This window comes from Lepisma saccharinum, chromosome 2, assembly GCF_977018435.1.
Source record: "Lepisma saccharinum chromosome 2, izLepSacc3.1, whole genome shotgun sequence".
Classification (NCBI taxonomy): Eukaryota; Metazoa; Arthropoda; class Insecta; order Zygentoma; family Lepismatidae; genus Lepisma; species Lepisma saccharinum.
The window spans coordinates 204590439-204610732 of record NC_139230.1 but is presented as its reverse complement, the minus strand read 5'-3'; the positions used below and the strand labels follow the sequence as shown (position 1 = coordinate 204610732).

The 20294-nt window shown below is 36.2% G+C and overlaps 1 protein-coding gene across 2 annotated transcripts in view; it reads right to left on the bottom strand.

Moving 5' to 3' along the window:
- Positions 1-20294, bottom strand: part of LOC145984280 (rho GTPase-activating protein 45-like) — a 173435-nt gene that overhangs the window by 54938 nt on the left and 98203 nt on the right. For both annotated transcript variants that reach the window (XM_083117917.1, XM_083117916.1), the window contains exons 8-12: positions 19364-19474; positions 18357-18617; positions 13901-14095; positions 5619-5829; positions 439-636 (exon numbers count right to left, since the gene is read on the bottom strand). In XM_083117917.1, coding sequence (XP_082974043.1) covers positions 439-636; positions 5619-5829; positions 13901-14095; positions 18357-18617; positions 19364-19474 — 976 coding nt within the window. The remainder of the gene's footprint in view (positions 1-438; positions 637-5618; positions 5830-13900; positions 14096-18356; positions 18618-19363; positions 19475-20294) is intronic.

The following is a 20294-nucleotide window of genomic DNA, read 5'->3' as shown; positions in this document are numbered from 1 at the left end:
TTAATTTTATCACAACTCAAACAGGGCCTCCCCGATGGCGCAGTGGTAGCGTCATCGCCTTTTAATCAAGGGGTCCCGGGTTCGATACCCGGTGGAGGCACAAGTGGTTCGGATCCCACTTTAAACTGTAGGTCCAGTCCCGATTAGCCTTACTGTGCATAAAGTGGACTTAAAACAACAACTCAAACAGATAACAAAATCTGAAACGTCAATTTTTCATTATTCCACACTGAAATTACCTCCTACTACTAATTCTGCACTATGGCACACAAAAATGTCACTATGCTGCCATATTTTAACTGTCTAATTGTCTCTGCCACACCTTGAATTATATGTACTGATAGTACAACTCCTTTCCTGGAGAAAATGCTCATGTATCCTTTGCAATTGTGGGTTATGAAATAGCTTACTTAATAACAACATCAAGCATATACCTACCAGTATCTTCAGCTTCCAGTTCATCTCCAGATGACACTGTTACAATTTTCCTTGCTGGGATCATAGGGCTTGCCGTAGGAGATGTGTCTCGACTCTTGTTGCTGTGACTACTGGAAATGCTATCTGTATCGCTTCCTAATACCTGAGCAGATGGGCTCCAAGCTTTCATGTGAGGGATGCCACTGGGTTTATCTCTATCTGCAATAAAAAATAAATTTAATTTATGTAACTAATTTGGCAAAATACATTTGTTCTACTGAACATTTCCACTTTTTGATTTAGTAGATCAAAGAAATTACAATATACTTCTAGACACTTCAAACTGTACTTGCAATACTGCATATTGTCATGATTTTCTGATGAAATTCAAAACATAATATTTTTTGCTGAAAAGATAAACAAATGAAACACACACTGGAAAATACTAAAAAAAATACTCCATTTCATAGATCTAGTAATTTATAAGAAAAAAAATAGAGATGTGAATTACTTCAGTTTCAATAATGTAACATACTAAAAAAATCCTAAAGTGTTCCCTGAAAAATGTATAAGTGCAGTTCCATTGTGCATATAAATAATATTAAGGATGGACTAATATGAATTTATTTATTTATTTATTTATTTATTATGCTGCGCACCATAGGCATCTGCCCTTTTACAGTGCACAGTGCAATTTGGGGATTTAAACACATAAAAAGAATATTTATATACATTTTCAAATATAAAAAAAAATACATATAGAAGTTACACATATCATACTTATACATTACCGTGGATAATAATTAATCAAATTTTACACAATTACATTCATAAATGTATGTGTATATATATGTGGGATATTTAGATTGAAGTGGCAACACTGCTGTGGATCGCATGTTGTTTGGCCGGGAGACAAATGACGAGCATAGTGTGTTCCTGGGCAGTGTAGCGATCGGATCAACATGTTCGTGCTCCTGTATTACGGTGTGTGTGGTCAGTGTTAGGTGTTAAAGTGAGGTGTGTGTGTGTGACATAGCACCCTAAAGAATGTGAAACAAGAGCCAGTGAACGTTAAGGTCATGATGATAATGGCCTATGACCACGAAGGCATTATCCTCTCACATCAAGTGCCACAAGGGGTTACCATAAATGCTGCATACTATGCCTCGTACCTGAGTCACCATTTGCAGCCAGATTTGCGACACAAACGACCACATCTCCTGCAGTCTGGACCAATTCTGCTTCACGACAATGCCACATGTCATACTGCCCATGTGGTACGGACTCTCTTATGACGATGGGGTTGGGAGGTACTGGAGCACCCGCCATATTCCCCAGATACGAGGCCCTGCGATTTTGATTTGTTTCATTTGTTCCAAAAATGAAAGAACCACTTCGGGGCCAACGTTTGTGATATTCCCAGCATTGTTCGTGCCATAGGGTGCTCTCTCAACAACCTCTCACAAACTGGGGCTCTCAACGGTATCCAATGTCTACCACATATCTGACAATGTGTTCACTGGGAATTAGGGAATGTAACCATCTTCACGTGAGTAACAAATTTCATTTTCATTTCCCAGATATGTTGCCACTTCAATCTAAATGACCCTCGTATATACACATAAAGAAAGTAAAGAAAATACAAAAAAATAAAATTAAGTAAGAATGTTGTCTATTAAATTGCATTTATACTCAGGAAATTTAGCAAATATGTCCAAGTGCCCTACTCTAAAAATTCATTATACAAGCTACACATTCTTCGCAGGGGAGCCATTTCTGTGGATCTTGTACAAGTGCGGGAAATTGCAAAGAGTTGCTTTCTTGATCACAATTTTGGATGGAGGACATAAAAAGCTATTTTTGAAAGCAGAGAGGAAGAATCCAATTTGCCGTTAAGAAATGTGAAAAGAAAAACGAGTTGCAAGGGAGGTAATGTCTAATCTAATTAGTAATTCAATATAAGGTGTCATCTTTGGATATGCACCATCTATCCTAAAAACTACATAATGGGTGAATTTATTTTGAACTTTTTCAATAAGATTTATTTGTTTACTGGTTTGTGTACTCCACATTATAGATGCGTACTCTAATTTGGGCCTAACATATAGGTTAAATAATGATAACAGTGCTTCATTTTCATTGAATTCTCTTGCAGTTCTCGTAATGAACCCCAGGTTCTTACTAATACTGGTAAAGATCCAATATAAAATTTGCAGCTACCATTAACCATTATTCTATTAATCCAATATAAAATTGTATATGTTCCATGAACAACCTGAATGGTTCATTCATCTCCTTAATCAACATACTGGCTGCAACAGGGAAAGGGGAACTGTGTATTTAGATATTTGCTTATTTAAAAAGGTGGTGTTAGAATTATGCCTTTACATTCACTATTCACAAAAATAATAAGAAAATGACAGAACTGTGCACTAATTCTTGACATATCAGTTTGGTAAAATTATCAGTACTTGTATGAACTGTCTATATTGGCAGTATCAATACAGTGCTGATTAATTTCAATGTCCACTCGTTACACCAATCCACCAACACCAGTATGAAAATATTTGGAGGGGGTTGACATACCAACCATGAGTGCAACCATTTCCCTTGGCCTGAACAAGGACACTCAGTACCTTTCCCACCCTAAGGCAGTGTCCAAATTGGCAAGGGCCATTCAGTTTTCTCCTGATGCTTTCCTGTGCTGTCAAAATCGTCCGAATCAACATACCGCCTTGCAGTATGGTTGCCATTTTTCCCACCAGGTGTCAGCTTGAATGTCACCCACTGTACTCTGGGGCGTAGGCACAAAGTACGGAAGCAGAAGGCAGGCGCCAACCAAACATCACAATGATTTCCACCTATTTACTACTCATATTAAAAATGTGGTATGTGATTTCTTGTTTTACAATTTTTCTGCACACAGTGTTATTGATAAAATGTCCATGTAGCATTGAGTTTTTAATTGTCTCTTCAAAGTGAAAGTTGCAATATGGCTGCCAAGTACAGGATTGCAGTGAGTTGAAGTGTGCACTTTTTGCACCTTCCACCTCTCTCCTCCAACTCCACCTGTGCCGCAGATTCAGGCGTTGTCACTAGGCAGATTCTGCAGGGAAAACGGTGCTGTAGGTGACAGCTTCTGCCGATTCGAACATGGCCAAAATCCCAACCTCAGCCAACTTAAGTCTACACCCCTCCCACATGCTGTTCACCTTACCCCATCCCCTGAACACTCCCACTTTGCCACACACTTTTCAACATGCCTGGCTGGAGGACCATGTTGTTTTGTACCAACTTCATCCTTACTCTTGATCTGTCAATTTTGCAGGGCAACACTGCCTTCCATGTACACTGTATTTTGCCTATGCCTGATAATGCAGCTCGTCACTGCAAACATTTGTGTCTGGCACGTGTTTTCTACTTGCTTCACATTATATGTGTGTGCGTGTGTGTACAAAGAGAGTTAAAAATATAGTTAGACTGCTCATAAAGAAAGAAAACAAAGAGTCGAATGTGTGTTTGTGTAGTGGTAAAGCAACATGGCTGCAATTGTTTAGTCATGTTACAAACATAGTTCAATGATTCAGTTTTCCATTCAAGGTTATCAACTGATCGCATGTAGATTGTATCAAAACGTGAATTTGAAACAGAAGCAAAGGACAGCTATCAAGCTTTGCATCAAACTCATGAAACGTGGAAACCCATCACCACCCTTGATTACCATTCCCAACCCTCCCTTCTTCTTACACTGCACCCCTTCCCCCACCCAACACACACGTGGACTTTGGCTAAGTATTGGCCAGTATCAGCGATTAAATTTGAACCGATAATTTCCAATACCGATACCAGTGATATCAGCTCAGCCGTAATATATATGTACGGAAAAAGAAAACATTCACCAGACACTGGAAAAAAATTTAAATTTTCACAGCCACAAGCTGCATCTTCAGATGTAGAAGAGAGAAATATGGTGGAAATGGAAGTGCAAGTTCAACCTGCATAGTTGCCAAGTCCAGATCGAAGTTATAGATGGTACAGAAAAATGTGGTTGTTCTCTGAATGTTAGTGACAATGGTTCTACATTAGCATGCAATGTTAATTAGACATTGTCTAGTGCTTTAAACTATACTTACTCTAACACTATGATTTGGGGGAGCACCTCTTCTCTCAAAACTTAGAATTACAATGAGTATAATTTTAAAGCACCGTTGTTTATTGATTTGATTTATTTTACTTTGCTTTTCTGCCACTTTTACTTAATCATGAAGATAAGGATCAGTGATGATATGATGAAATTATGAAAGTGATGAAGGGACACTCATGAAGAACACCCATACCCAGGCAAGGATTTTAACCTGGGACCCTGGCATTGTAGCATGCTGTGCTAACCACTCTACCACGGAGGTCGGCACACACACTAGAGGCTGGCACTTGAGAATGGATAATATCCAATTAGCATTGCATGCTAAAAATGTGGTTCTCTCACAAGACTTGTTGTTGGGTTGTGTTGAGTTGATTTGGTGTTTTAAGTCCACTTTATGCACAGTGGTGCCATCGGGGAGGCACAAGGCTTGCAAACTGGGTGGTATGGTATGATGTGGGGGAAGGTAGGGGTAGCGATGGAGATGAGGGAGTGGGGAACATTACTGGGTAGCGTTGTTCAGGCCAGGGGGTGTGGTTACACTCATGGCTGATATGTAGGCCCTCTATATTTTGCAGTCTGGCTAAATGTTCATGGGAGAAAAATGATCGAAGAAGATAGCAACTATGAAATCCTTGCTCAACTACTCACTATGTGGGGCATCACAGACTTTGCTTGTGTACTTACAATGTTCAACTCTTGCAACAACGTCAAACAAATAATAACCCAAATTGACAATTGTTTGCCATCATCATGATGTGGCAGATCACAAAGAGACTGAGTATTTTATTTCCACATTACTTTCTCCAATGAGGCCATTTTCCACACACATGGAAAAAAAAAGATGTTAGCTAGTATTGCTGTTTAAATCTCATACATTCTGATACCTATAACACAGTCAGATTATGGCACACCGTTAAAAGGTCCTGTATTTTCCCTTTAAGTGTTCAATACTAAAGAATGAATATAAGTACTTTTCTTTATGTCAAGTGTATGGAACTAACACAACACTGATTTATCAAAATAAAACTGCAAAACTGTGCAAAAATTAAAATCTTACCCCCTTGTGAGAAGTCTTCACTTTCAATGGAGCCTGTAGATTTTCTCTCTTTCTCCAAAAGACTAGTTGAGCCCTCTGTGTAAGCTTCAAAACTAAATGGAAGTTGGCCGGAGTCTTTTCTCTGCACAGCTGGAATTTGCAGTCGCTTCACAAACTCCATGTATTGGGATCCAGGTTCATATAATCTGCTACTTTCACATAATGTTTGGAACTAGAAAATAAACAACAAAGTTGTAACTACAAAATTAAATTAAAAGAAAACAAAAAAACAGCGGAACCCCAATTTTACAAATCTTGATTTAATAGTACGATTAAATTTAAATTATTAATATTCTCAGCAGTTCCGAAAAATAAAATGTTAGAAATATATTTCTCAAATTTTACATTTTCCTGTATTCTTGGTGTTTCTCGCCATAGGTCACTGGAAAATGTATAATCAAGGTTTCGTTGTATGTATGCTTTAAATATATATCGGGTTGATTAGTAGGGAAAAAACAAGGAACTTTAAATATTCAAATGTATATATATGAAATTAACACAGATTTTTTCACAAAAAAGCACATTTTTTCCAAAAACAATACATATTTTGGATATAGTTAGTAACCTAATTATAAGATGTTGGCATGGCCTGATGCTGTTGAATATATTACAACATACCATAAATTCAGGATGTGCAGTAACATTTGGTGACATATGATTCTATTTCAAACAATATGTAAAAAAAAACAATAAAAATACATACAGTTTTGTATAATATTGAAGTATATAGTAAATGTTTCTGCTCTCCAGTAAATAGCCTCCTATCCCTTTTGCCTCCCCACTCACTGTTTTTCTGGCACCGTCACTGTCACACAGCAGATATTAATGTGAAATGCAGTCTTGCATGATCGTTAAACATTTCATTGAAACACCACTTGTCGGTATCTGGTTTGTAGAAACGTATAACACTGAAACAAAATTGCTACAGCAACAAAGTTGAGAGTACTCATGTAATAAATTTTTTGGGTGTGTCAACACTTTGGTTATTCGCACCTGTCACATTATATGGGGCCAAGCTGCTTACCATAACTAAAATCACTACCTGTCTCTTAAGGACCAAAATCAACTTACCTATTTAAAATCTGAGGCTCTAAAAGGGTGCTCGGCACAAATAAAGACAGAATACAGCCCTACAAAAGATTATACTGGCCATAGATGCCACCTCATTAGCCTGCAGTAGCAGTTACGGGGGTGTGCTATGTGGAAGTGAGGTTGATTTTTGGATGCCTTACCAACCAAATTCTATGCTACTTGGAAGTGAGGTTGATTTTTGGATGCCTTACCAACCAAATTCTATCTGTAATATTTTGTGTTGTCAGTGGCTACTGTTGAAAAGACATTCTTTCCTGTTCATTTTTCTGTCCAGTGAGGCCAATACTAAAAAGTTTATATGAATTCTTCACAAATTTTCTACACATTCTCTATACATAGAGGCATGCACATTTCGTTTTTGACGAAAACACGAAATGTGAAATAACACATCGTAATGTTAATCTTTCATGGTTCTGAAAGATGTGAGGTGCATTTTCCTACCCTGTTTTGTTACGAAATAATGCGAAATGAACTGCAAAATGTGAAATGGACTCTTATTAAACACAATATGTAGAGTTTATTTACCGACACGACACTTTCTGAAGTCAGAATTATCCTGTGAGTTATGCAATTCACGGAAAATTGATTAATTCTGCTGTAAATATTTGAGAAGCAAAAATGGACCCCTTTATACAGGAATAAACTGAATATTCTGATAATGACATAAATGTGCTATTAGAAGGAATATGATTATTTTGTGTAGTAAGTTCAGTTTTGAAATCAAATTTGGGATTACAGTGCACTCTCTTTAATTCAAACTTGGATAATTCGACCAAAAGCCCATTCCCCTTGAAATCCCTATCTAAAACAATGTTAAGAATGACTACTTAATTCGAATTTTGAGGTTAAATTTGGATAATTGGAAGTCAGGTTTCCAATAATTTAACATAAATCTTTCCAAGAAATATCAAAGTGGTTGCTACATAAGAAATTCAAACAGATGACTCGTCTGCCTTTTCTTCTTGAAAAGGTTGTTTTATGGTTAACAGATGTGCCGACGGCAGATAAGAGAGGGCAGCGGGAATCATCAGAACTTTTGTTTGTAGGAATGTGACCTTCACCCTCTCAGAAACAAGTTGAGAGGAGAGCGGATAGCCAGACAGAAGGGGTCATTTGTCTGTGTGTTTTAGTGGAGTCACAATGTCGAAACGTGGTGCGTACAGTAGCTTAACATTAGATTAAGAAAGTTGAAGTGCTTAGAGAGGTAGAAAGAGGAATGAAAAACAATCACGTGATGCGAATATTCAATAAGTGATGGTTCCTGGATGGAGATATGGATAAAACATAGCAGTTGTAAGGTAAGGTGTACTGTTTGCGTATTAATGCAGTTTTATGTTTAATACAGTGTGTTATATCATTGGTGCGGGTTTTTTTTTTAAAATTATATTCTGGATATTCTGGTTAATTCAATTTTTTTTTCGTAGCCCCTTGGAGTTCGAATTAAAAAGAGTCCACTGTATATTCACATTTTTTAAAACCAAAATGTAATTTTATATACTACTTTTTCACTGCTATAACAGCAAAATTTTATTTTATTTACTGCTTTTGAACCCGAAATTGACTATTTTTTTACCAAACTTTTGCTTTTTCTATTTACCAAAAATATGTGCCTCTAGCTATATGGCATTAGGCATAACTATGTTTGTTTCCTGTCACTAAGTCACATCAATGGTGTATGCAGGTGGAGCTGATGGGCTACAGCTCCCTTCAAAATTTTGAGAAAATGATTTTTTTTAATGAAAGCAGTAAAGAACTTGGGAAAAACCAAATTGTAAATACAATCCCCCTTAAAATAACCCAATTACTAGAGGCATGCATATTTCTTTTTTGACGAAGATACGAAATGTGAAATAAAACATTGTAATGTTAATTTTTCATATTTCTGAAAGGTGTGAGGTGCATTTTCCTACCCTGTTTTGTCACGAAATGATGCGAAATGAACTGAAAAATGCGAAACACACTCTTAAACACGAAATTTGCCATTTATATACTGACGCGACACTTCCTGAAGTCTGAAGTATCCTGTGAGTTATGCAATACACGGAAAATTGATTAATTCTGCTGCAAACATTTGAGAAGCAAAAATGAACCCCTTCATACAGGAATAAAATTCATATTCTGGTAATGATTTAATGTGCTATTAGAAGGTATATGTTTATTTTGTGTAATAGTGCACTTTTTAAATAAAATTTTGGATTATATTCACATGTTTAAAATCAAAATGTCATTTTATATACCGCTTTTTCACCGGTATAACAGCAAAATTTCATTTCATTTACCACTTTGAACCCGAAATTGACTCTGTTTTTGTACCAAAATTTTGCTTTTTTATTTACCAAAAATATGTGCCTCTATTGATTACCATATTTGTCTTTGAAGAACTTTCAAAACAAAGGTTAGAAATGGTAATTATGAAATATTTTATTGTGTATCCAACTTAGAGGTCTGCACGGGCCTAAATTGTAAGGCCCGAGTCCGGCCTGGCCCGAGGAAATGAAACCCGAACCCGACCCGAGTCCGATAATAAGTAAACTTGAGCCCGGCCCGAGCCCGAAAACATAATTAAAATTACTTTCCAATTCAGCATTTGAAAAAAAAATGGGCACTGTTGTACTTCGTGCTCCTATTCTCATTCTCGAAGTAAACCATAATTTCAATAATTAAAAAATATTTTTCGATGACAATATTCGCTAACAAAATAGCCACGATGCCCGGACCCGACCCGAGCCCGAGAAGTTCTGGTTATTTATGGCCCGAGTCCGGCCCGCGGGCCGGGCCGGGCCTAGGCCCGAGGGCCTGGCCCGAGCCCGTGCAGACCTCTAATCCAACTCCCCCTACAGTGCAGCCCCATCCAAAATAAAATCCTTTATAGGCTGGTGCACTCACGTTGTCTGCTGTTGAAGCAAGAAGAGAACAAGAGTTGTGTCTCTTACCCTATAATTTTAAAGGTAAAATATTTTTTTGTTAATTCTGGAAACTGCCTTTTTTAAGAAGTAACAAAAGAAAACAATGTTCAACACAAAGCGAGATTGACAAAATTGAAAATATGCAAAGTTCCTTCCTTAAATTCCTAAAATTGATAACAGACCATGTTTATTCTAGGTATATTCCACATGAGGCATTAAAAGCTAATTCCACTCTGAATCCTTACACAGATAAAGACATATTCATCAGCCACTTTTCAACAGAAACTACTAAAAAGTAAAGTGCTCCCCAGTGCTTTGCACCACACCATGAAGACATATAGGGGGTGTGGAGTTAGGGACCCTCGCTTTCTTCATCATGACTGAAGGTGGGGGTGATGTGTTCAGCACCATGCCCCTGGCCGCCTTTACTCACCCACTTTATACAATGCTGCGTGGGCATCGGAGCTGCTTGAACAGGTGAAAAAATCGCCGGGGATCGAACCTGGGTCTCTCGCATGATAGTCAGACACCCTGATGACTGAGCTACCATGGCTCCTACATAAACTACTAAATAAAACAATAATCCAATTTTATGTCTTACTTTACTATGTGGAACATAAAATTGGTTCGAAAGTAATTGCAAGGAGTGTATTATGACCAACCAAAATTTGGCAATACATTCCCTAAAGCATATTAGGATCATAAACTCTCCAATTTACACAAAAAAGACAACAGCCCTTTGCAAAGACTGTAGAATTTCTCATTAGATGCCAGTATGGCAGCCAAAGCAAACATGTGGCTTCCACTAAAAATTCACAAATTTAATTATTTCAAGGAGAACATTGGAAATAACATTTCCCCATGTACTGTGTAACTCACAGAACTCAAAAATCATATCACAGAGCCCAATTTTACTAACATTCTTTTTCACTGTTTATCAAATGAATATTACCTTCATGCTCATTTGTTACATCCAGGAAACCAACACAAACAAATGCTAGGCAAGGGCTGGCTAGCAGGCCTAGCAAGGCTCGAAAGCTTGAAGGTGAGCTTCAAGGGTGCCTTGAGCTCACAGAAGCTCTGACGTAACAGGAAACCACCATTCCTTTATTATTCTGTGGACGGCAGTCCTCAGTCTGAGTCAGAAAGCAGCTTTGGTGCAGTGCATTTCCATAGATAGTGAGTGGGTGGATCAAGGCACCATTATTCTTAGACCAAGTGGTCCCGGTGGAGATTGGAATCCAAGCATAAGTGATCCAAACACTCCACAAAAACAGATTGAACTACACAATGTGCATGTAATAGTGACAAACAAGGAGCAAGCAAATTCCTGCCAAAAATGTGTGTTGCCATATGGGCCACCATAAGGCCTCCTTTGTGTGTCAAATAGTGAAGATGGGAATCCATTTGGATCAAATCGCCTGGTGCCAATCCAAACCCAATTTTGTCAGCATGACACGTAGGTGACTACCAGCCACTCACACCCCCAAGATTTTCAGCCATCCACCCATGTTAGTGCCATTTTGGAGCCTGCAACAGCAACTTATCTGTCCATACCCCCATGAACCACACGTTTTGCAAGTGTAAAAAAGAAAGTTCTAAGTGTATGACAAAGGTATGCCCCAGAAGAGTAGTGTAAGAGCCATAAATGTGTAAGTACCATAGTCTTTTTCTTTTTTATGTGGGAATTTAAACACTGGTGATTTATGTGAATTGTGCACAAAAAAGGTGTTATTATAGAGTGATCTGAATCTGGGTTCTATCATTTTAGTGACTAGACATTTGCATTGCCCCAACTGCACTACCAAGTAACGAGGCACCTGCTTCTCTTGATACCAGTGTGCGGAGTCTCCCACTACTGCAGTTCGGGAACCCATTGTATGGGTAGTTCAGTGCTGGAGTTTGTTCATGCTAGCTGAGCAAAAACGAACTGCAGCAGGAACCGTCATAGTATTGTACTACATAAACTACTGAATAATACAATATACTCCTTGCAATTACTTTCAAATATCCAATTTTATGTTCCACATAGTAAAGTAAGACTGCGAAAAAGAGCTCAAACCAAATCCATTTGGAGAATGTGTAACTCATTTAACAACATTACGAAATCAAAACACATGGTGGATATCTTCCAAATCACAAAATCAAAACTACAGTTCAAAACTACTTTAAAGTAGGGTAAAAGCGGTAAATAAAATAAAATATCGGTGTTATAGCGGTGAAAAAATGGATGAAAAGTGGTATATAAAAAGACATATTGGTTTTAAAATTGTGAATATAATCCTAAATTTGATTTAAAAACTACATTTATTCCACAGAATTAACATTTCACTTCTAATAGCACATTTATGTAGTTATCAGAGTATTAACCTTTTCCACCCAAGCGTCTCGAACGAGATACCCAAATGTAACCCTAAATGTCCCAAGCGTCTCGATTGAGACGCTGTGTCAAGGTCGTAGTTTTTACGTTATAAATTTTCAATTTTTGGCTAGAATTTCGATTTTATTTTTTTATATTGTTCCTAACACATGTATTTAACAGAAATGGTTTTTTGCATTTTTTTGTCTTCATGAAAATGGAGGGGAAAGGCGGGAAAAGGTATTTCTCTTTTGCGGCTCTTTTCAACGTCAAATTTTTGCCGACAAAGGAAGACCGGCTTTGTTGTTCTAAAGCAATGCTTTTCACTCCCTCCTGCTAAGTGCATTCGAAGGAAGCTTGTTTATCAGTATCCGATGTCAAAATGAAAGTTTTCCGTGAGGGCGCAAGCAGGGGGTGGGGGGAGGGGGAAGACTGGTTGTTGAATCTGCGTTGTGAGAATGGAATTTTGAAGCACGCTGAAGGAAACCTTTGTTTTTTTTAGCACAAGTGTCCACAAGTGGCAACAGGGGTTACCCAGCATTGTCTAAAAATAGAATTTCAAGCAGCTGCAAGAATTGGCACTCATTTTTCACTACGTTCTAGCTTTTCGTCCGTGAATGTTGTGCTTAGGTGTCATTTTGTGCCCAAGTGCAAGGACATTTTTTGGGTGAAGTGACAATTTTTTAAAATAATTTTTGGGGGTTTTCTCCCCAAAATTTTTTTCCCCATAATTTTGGAATTTTGAGAGTTAGCCCCCTCCCCCCATCACATATACGCCGAATTTGCAGAAATTTAATATAGTCTGAATCTCTGGTTTATTCCGCGTACAAAGGTATATCACTCATCTCTCTAGGGCAATTAGCCTCCGATCTACACTCATTTAATTGAAACTCTGCATTTTGCTCAAAATCGGCTCGGGACAGAGAGGCTTACATGTCAAAAAGGCCTTGGGCGGCAAAAGGTTAAGTTTATTTCTGTGTACAGGAGTCCATTTTTGCTTCTCAAATATTAACAGCAGAATTAATCAATTTTCTGGGAATTGCATAACTCTCAGGATAATTCAGACCTCAGAAGGTGTCGCGGTGGTGAATAAACCCTGAATTTCGAGTTTAAGAGTTAATTTCGCATTTTGCAGTTCATTTCGCATTATTTCATGACAAACTATAGTCACAAAATGGATCTCACACCTTTCAAAAACATAAAAAATTAACACTACAATGTGTTTTCTCAAATTTCGTTTTTTCGTCAAAAACTAAATATGCATGCCCCTACCGATATGCCTATATCGGCCGATACCGATAGAGTACAGATTAATCGGTCCCATCCGTACTTTAAACATAAATAAAAGGTAAAAAGTATGTCAATGAAAGTTTATGTAAATACTGTTTGCCAGTTTCGTTATTTTCCACTATAAAACTTGTCCATTATTTCAATTTTATTTGCATTTCCCTATTCTTTACTCTTCTTATATATTTTGTAAGATTTGATACTATTTGTCAGTTTTGCTGTTTTATTACCATTCCATCTATTCTTCATTCATTCCATAACTCGTAATATTTAATGTGATTTGTCAATTTTGCTATTTTCTGTATATGCACTATTTCTATGTATTTCTATTATTAGGTTTTCTAGTTTTCACTCCTCTTATACTGTGTAAAATTTAATGTAACATGTAGGATCCTATAAATAGGCATTAAAATACAATATGTAAAATAAATATGGTGCTCAAATTACTTCACCATTACTGTCTACATACAATCTGGTTCCCATAGCATAGATCACATCATGATCTATTTTGTAACAACAGAGTTGCATCTCAATGGATACAATATGTGCACAATTATTGATTAATTTTTAATGCACCCAGCATGGCAATGTGAGATTACCTGAATTGGTGCTGGCGTACTTAATGTATGCTGTAACTGGAAATAACTAACTGTCACTGCCTTCATTGTCTGGTCACACTGAAGGATCAGCTCTCGGACTTGTCGTAGAACATCTGCTTTTACTTCCTGCAGTTTCTGATGTCGTTTATTAGCATCTTGTACAAAGGTTTTGTACGTTATTTCAGCATCCGTTGCCTGTTAATAGGAGGGGAAAATGTTAAATCACCATAATTTGGCAAAACTCTCAATGTGATTTAGGAGAATAGAACAATTGAACAAAATGTAACACACGGCAATTAATGACACCATAGTAGTACAAGTTTCAGATTTTCTTGTACATAAGTAGCATAATGTATTCAAAATTTAGTTTCTTTATATTTTCATATGGGTGCAAAAGACAATAGTTTTGGAATAAGTGTGAACTATCTGCACAGAGCTTATTCATGTCTAGTCATATTTCGAATTAATGAAATGTGTACACTTACTAGAAAACAAAGGAAGAGTGCATTGATAACAATCTGACAGCTCCAAATAACAGTCCATCAAAAGGACAAAATATTACAGTAACAATGCTTTGAATCCACTGCAGTAACAATTTATAGACAAATTATGCTTTGAACAATCAGAGTATGAATAACCAAAGTTGTAGAACTGCACGTCATACTCTGCATTGAAGTTTTTCACAAAATTGTTCAAAATGAAAATATCTAGAAATACAACGATGAAGACCAACTAAATAAAACTCCATGGACCAGGTGAAAAAACTTAAAATCAAGGAAATTTTTATAATATTTTGCTCTAATTGGACCATGAAGATTGAATGTCTAAAGCAGGTAACTGTAAAATACGGGAGCATAAAATCAGTGTTCACTGAAAGATAAGATGGTTAAGGAAGTGTGTCTGGTGTCCATGGACAAAATTATCAGGCTAATCAGCATCAAGGAAACTTCCGCTTTTGCGAAAACAGGTTTTGTACCCATGATTTTGTTTCATTATTAATCAGTGAATATGTCCAGAGGAAACCTCACAAACTTTACTAAATGAACTATGAATTTTCTGAAGAACAAGTCCTTTACAAATGGCTTGGTTGGTAATCAACATTATAATTTATAAATGTACAAAGTACATTGGTTCTCCAGGTTAAAAAGGAAAGGAATAGAAGTGAAAATATGAAAAAGACATGGAAATTGTGGTTGTTAGTGGTAAAATTAATATAGATAAAAAAATTTGTAGGAAAAATAATAACAAAATACTCTGTTTTTCCTTTGTGATAAACACACTACAGTCAGAACCACTTAACTGAAATAAAAATAATGGAAAACAAACAAAACTGCAATTAGGAGCTAAGAAATAAACTTCTATGAAGAGCAAAAAATTCTGATGAGTATGATGAATTACACAACACACCTGTAATAAAATCATAAAATACAAACCAATGTCACAGAAATATGATGAATTCCTGAAAAACAGAATGGGTGCATACCCTAAAAAAAACCTCTACCACATTTGGATTACCAGTTCATGATTGTTCTCTGGCGACAGAGATATGATCATACTCCAAAGATCCTGCAACAACTAACAGAGAACCAGTAGGACAATTGTAGCCTTTATCAATAAAGACAAAGTGCTAAAAGAGAGCCTAATCTACATTCAATACATCATAGCCTTTCTCCTACACACATGAATGCATGCATGCAGTAATAACGGAAATTGAAACTACTGCTTCATCAATCATATAACTGTAAGAAATATCAAAAACAACATAAAAGAAGGAACTATGTTGCACAATTAGAACATACTTAACAAAAATATATGCTTCATTACACACAATTGAAATGTACAAGAAAAGATTCCAAGAAGTAAGATAGCAAATGTCCCTTGATATCATACAATCTCTAGCTAAGGAGAAATAAGTTAGTATTTCAAAACACATATTTCACATGAGTCACAGATAGTAAAAACCCAAACCTAGTGTCCCCTCCCACTTTTTCCTTTTCTTCCAACAGACAACTTTAGGAGATTTTACACTGAAGTGACAAGTGGCATATGTTGCTTTCCACTTGCAGATCGGCCAATGAAATGCAGGCTTTTGCAACAGATCATGCTGCTATGGTCTGAAGCATTCTGATTGATTGGTTCTTTACCAAATGGCATGTGTCTCTTGTTTCTTGTCTCTTCGGTGTGCAATCTCCCTAAAGTTCAACAAGATTCTGGAGAATTCACTGACCAATATTAAAATTTAATTTAAACAAGTTTATTTTTATATTATGTCACTTTTCTCTGACTTAAATGATTTCTACATATTATCATTTTGATCTAGGTGAGAAAAAAGCACTAGTTTGTGTGGGGAAAATGTATTTATACACTCAGCCCTAGATACTTAACTCTAAGTGTAACAACATGGCAATGGCCATCACAAATTATCATGCCATGTATGTTCAGCAATCACCAGGGCTACAATATTTTATCCTGGTAAATTTTAAATGAACTTGAATTCCGACAATTATATACAATGAATATTAAATATGTGCTGGCCTTGCTAATTAATGAAAAATTCACGAAATTTGAAAGGACACTAATAGTAACTGGAAACATATTAGGCTCACAAATGTTTATGTAATGAAAATAAAAGCACCTCATAAATTGTTTTTAAAAAAGTATTCAGGAGAAATGCAAGCAGATAACAAAAACATTTACCACAGACAGCTCAAGCATAGCAAACAGTTAGTGGAGCGTTACTTCTTTATTTACAAAATAAGGTTTAATATTGTGCATTTATATAATGTGAAAAAACTGAACTTTAAATAATTGTCTTGCAACATTCCATTAATGACCTAAGAATCATCTGCTCACTAAAAGAAGTTCTGTTAATTTGTTAACACTGAATATGTTCTTCTTCGTGAAGTACAACTTGAAACTTGCAACAAGTGCAACTGTACTAGCACTTGTAGAGTATTAGTATGGAAGCATGCACTTCATGAAAAGCACAAACAGTACTGAGAAACTCTAAGGGTCTAAAAGCTTTTTGCAATAAAGGCAAACTGTGCATTTACTTTGATCAGTTCACCACAGAATCAATCAAGAAATTACATGAAAATTAATAATTTCTTTAAATGGTTCTGTGCAACAATCACATACTATAACTTTTGGGATGTTTCTTGAAACTGCTCCAATTTTTTATTGCACTCAGTATTGTAGTAACTGTGAAAATAGTTCTGTAATTTCCCATTTTCACTTCACTGATTACAATATTCCTTCCAGATTTTTTGTAACTGGCAGAAATTTGGAACAAACTATGGTGTATCAAATGAAAGCCAAGTTCTCACCAGAGTAGCTAATTATTACTGAGTAACAAACAGTAAAAAGTGCCAGGAAATTCTGGACATAATGTTTTGATAGAAATTACATAAAGTTGCCAATAAAATTCCTGGTTCCAGAAGCTAAGTTGAATAGCTTATACAAATAATAACAAAAAACAATGGATGCTGGTAGTATACACAATGATAAGACCAGATATGTAACAAACAAAGCACATAATTTATACCTTCAGTCCATAGAAAATAACAAGACCAGAAACTTATGATGTCAGTAAAGTTGGAAATAGCACATGTGGAAATGTTAATTGAGTAAATACTACATTTAAACTCAAAGTTCTGTGAAAAGGTTTCCATATGTTCACAACTCTACCTACTATTACAGCATAAAGCTCCACATGTACATGAGATACAGCCAGATGTTACATATGTAGCTTTGAATTGGTATTTACAGCATATATCTTAACTAGCGCACGTACGATAGATCTTTATATGGATTAAAAGTTTTCTTTGCTTAACACAAGAAAGGAATTTAACAGCACACAGGAAAAGCATTTAACAGCAAAGAGCCTATGGAATACTTTCTCTCCTGTGTCCAGCAAAATAAAAATTCATCCACTTTCCATCAAACCAAATGCAATTTAAGCTGCATTGTTGTTGTTTGAACAAGTTGCTACAGCGGTAGTGAACTTTGTAGTTGGAAGTCACCCACCAAATAAATACAAAAATGTAAAATATAATTATTAAACTACCATAGCAATGATAAATTAACAAAGATTGTGATGTTGCCCTCTATAAGATATCTGTGTTGTGTGCATATGTCCAAGGAAAGGAGAAGAACTCACAGTATATACACTATAAATACAAAATTCATGTAAGAAGCATTCTCCGAATACAAACCGAATTGACTGAATTCATTACTGTTTAAAAACAGTCACTGTTGTGTTTTCTGTCCTAACACCTGGTTTAAGTTTGAGATGTGAAACATTTTCACAGTATCAGTAATGTTAAAATGCAACAATTTTGGAAACAATGCAAAAAGAAACAAAACCAGACAAAAGAAGGGGTGAAAGCTGAAGACTAAGGTTCTAATACTAAACTAGCACACTTGCTTAAAGCCATGGATACACACTAAGAGTAACCTTTTGCCGAGCATCATCTTCAAGTCGTTTCCTTTTGTCCAATTTGGCTGGATCCAGACCATCTCCACTTACTCCGGTACTTGCTGCCGCACGCTGAGCTGCTTCTCGTGCTCTTTCGTACTCCTGCTGCCTTTGAATGTAAGCTGCCTTAGCTTTCCGTAAACTTGATACAGCTTCATGCATGTGTTTTAGTTCTCGATGCCAAGTTTCTTTCAATTGCTTCCTTGTTCGTTCATGCTCATTTCTTCGTATTGTCAATGGCTATAAAATATAAAAAGAAAAAAATATAGAAAATTTAGAAAAGATAACAGAAATGTAAAACTGAAATCACTGACAAACCAAATCTAAAATGAACAACAGTTTTTTTTTCTTTTAAAGTTCTGCACACCTGTATAAATATCTTTTTGTGTTTGTATTTTTTTTATATAATGTCACTTTTCTGCCTCTTAGGCAACAATGAGGATGAATGATGATTAGATGAAAGTGATGAAAGGACACACATCAGAACTTAAACCTGGGGCCATCAGTGGCAAGATTACGAGTCCAGAACACACCACCACTGACGGGAAACTTTTTAAACTTGCATTTTCCAGCAAATCAAAGTACATCTGATCACAGTATTTTACATAACATTTCCAACTATTAATTGCCATGTACATAATTCTGTTTGAGAAAAAAATTACCAGTGTGTTCAAGAACTAGCAAGGTGTATTACATACCAATTTTGACCAACGCATCAGAAAAAATAGTTTTGCAATCTATTTCAGTGTCAGCCTCTCACAATTCGCTATGATTATTCCCATATTAAAATAGTTCATATACACCAAAAATCTCTTGTTTCTGTAAATAATTTACCTCACTCCTATCAAATGTACATATTTTTTTTAAATAATAAAGAGTGACAATAAAATTTACCATCATACTTGAATACTTTGTTATGCATAAATTCCTACTTTTTCTGCCTTACACTTTCACATATATATACACATAAAAACAGCATTACCCACCTCAATAAATTTATGACCAAGAAGTAAGCTGCACGTAACTTGACTGGAATTGCTGTTATCGATATCTTGGTCCAAAGCAGTACAATAAATTGACTGAAAAGGCATAAATCCCTGAAAAAAAAATACTACATTTGTAACTTCATAGCAGTATTATTTTAGAAAGGAAACACCATGTTTATATATACATGCAAAATAAGTTACTAACTTACCTACCTTAAAAATGACCCATAAAGCAATACACCCACACATCAAAATTGTTTAAATCATACATTCACATGTACATAAAACTGTGTTCTTGACATGTATGGTTGCAAGCGATTAACATTTTTTGAATGTTACAAAAATGCAATAGACCGATATGAAACTGTGCACTTAGAAATTTACTTTTAAAACCAGTATACATGAATTACCCTTTTAAATATATAAAAACTATAGCAAAATGGAGGAATTACAGATAAAACCAATACATAGATATGCCAGCAACAGCCAATGTAGATCAATAAATGTTGAAGTTGTCCTGTGCTCTTTGTGCCATGCCATTAAGACATGTAAGGGGGGAGATGTGGAGGCAGGGCCCCACACATTCACAATGTGAGCCATTGTAGAGGTGATGTGAATAACACCTTGCTCCTGCCACATAAATTCCCTACAGAACCCATTTATTAGAAGCTGGGTGACCCCCTGCAGGGATAGAGTAGGAAAAATTCTCACCTTAGATCAGTCACCTTAGAAATCAAACCAGAATGTCATGCCTACCACTGTGGCTCCAGCAGATATAATCTGTCCCTTCCCTAATGCAAGTATTGATAACTAGTTCTTCCTCTATCAGGCACAAGGGCCTCCCCAGTGGCATAGTGCAAATGATGTTACCTTGTATTCAAGTGGTCACATGTTGTGGAGGACACATCTCAGTGGTTCGGATCCCACTGGG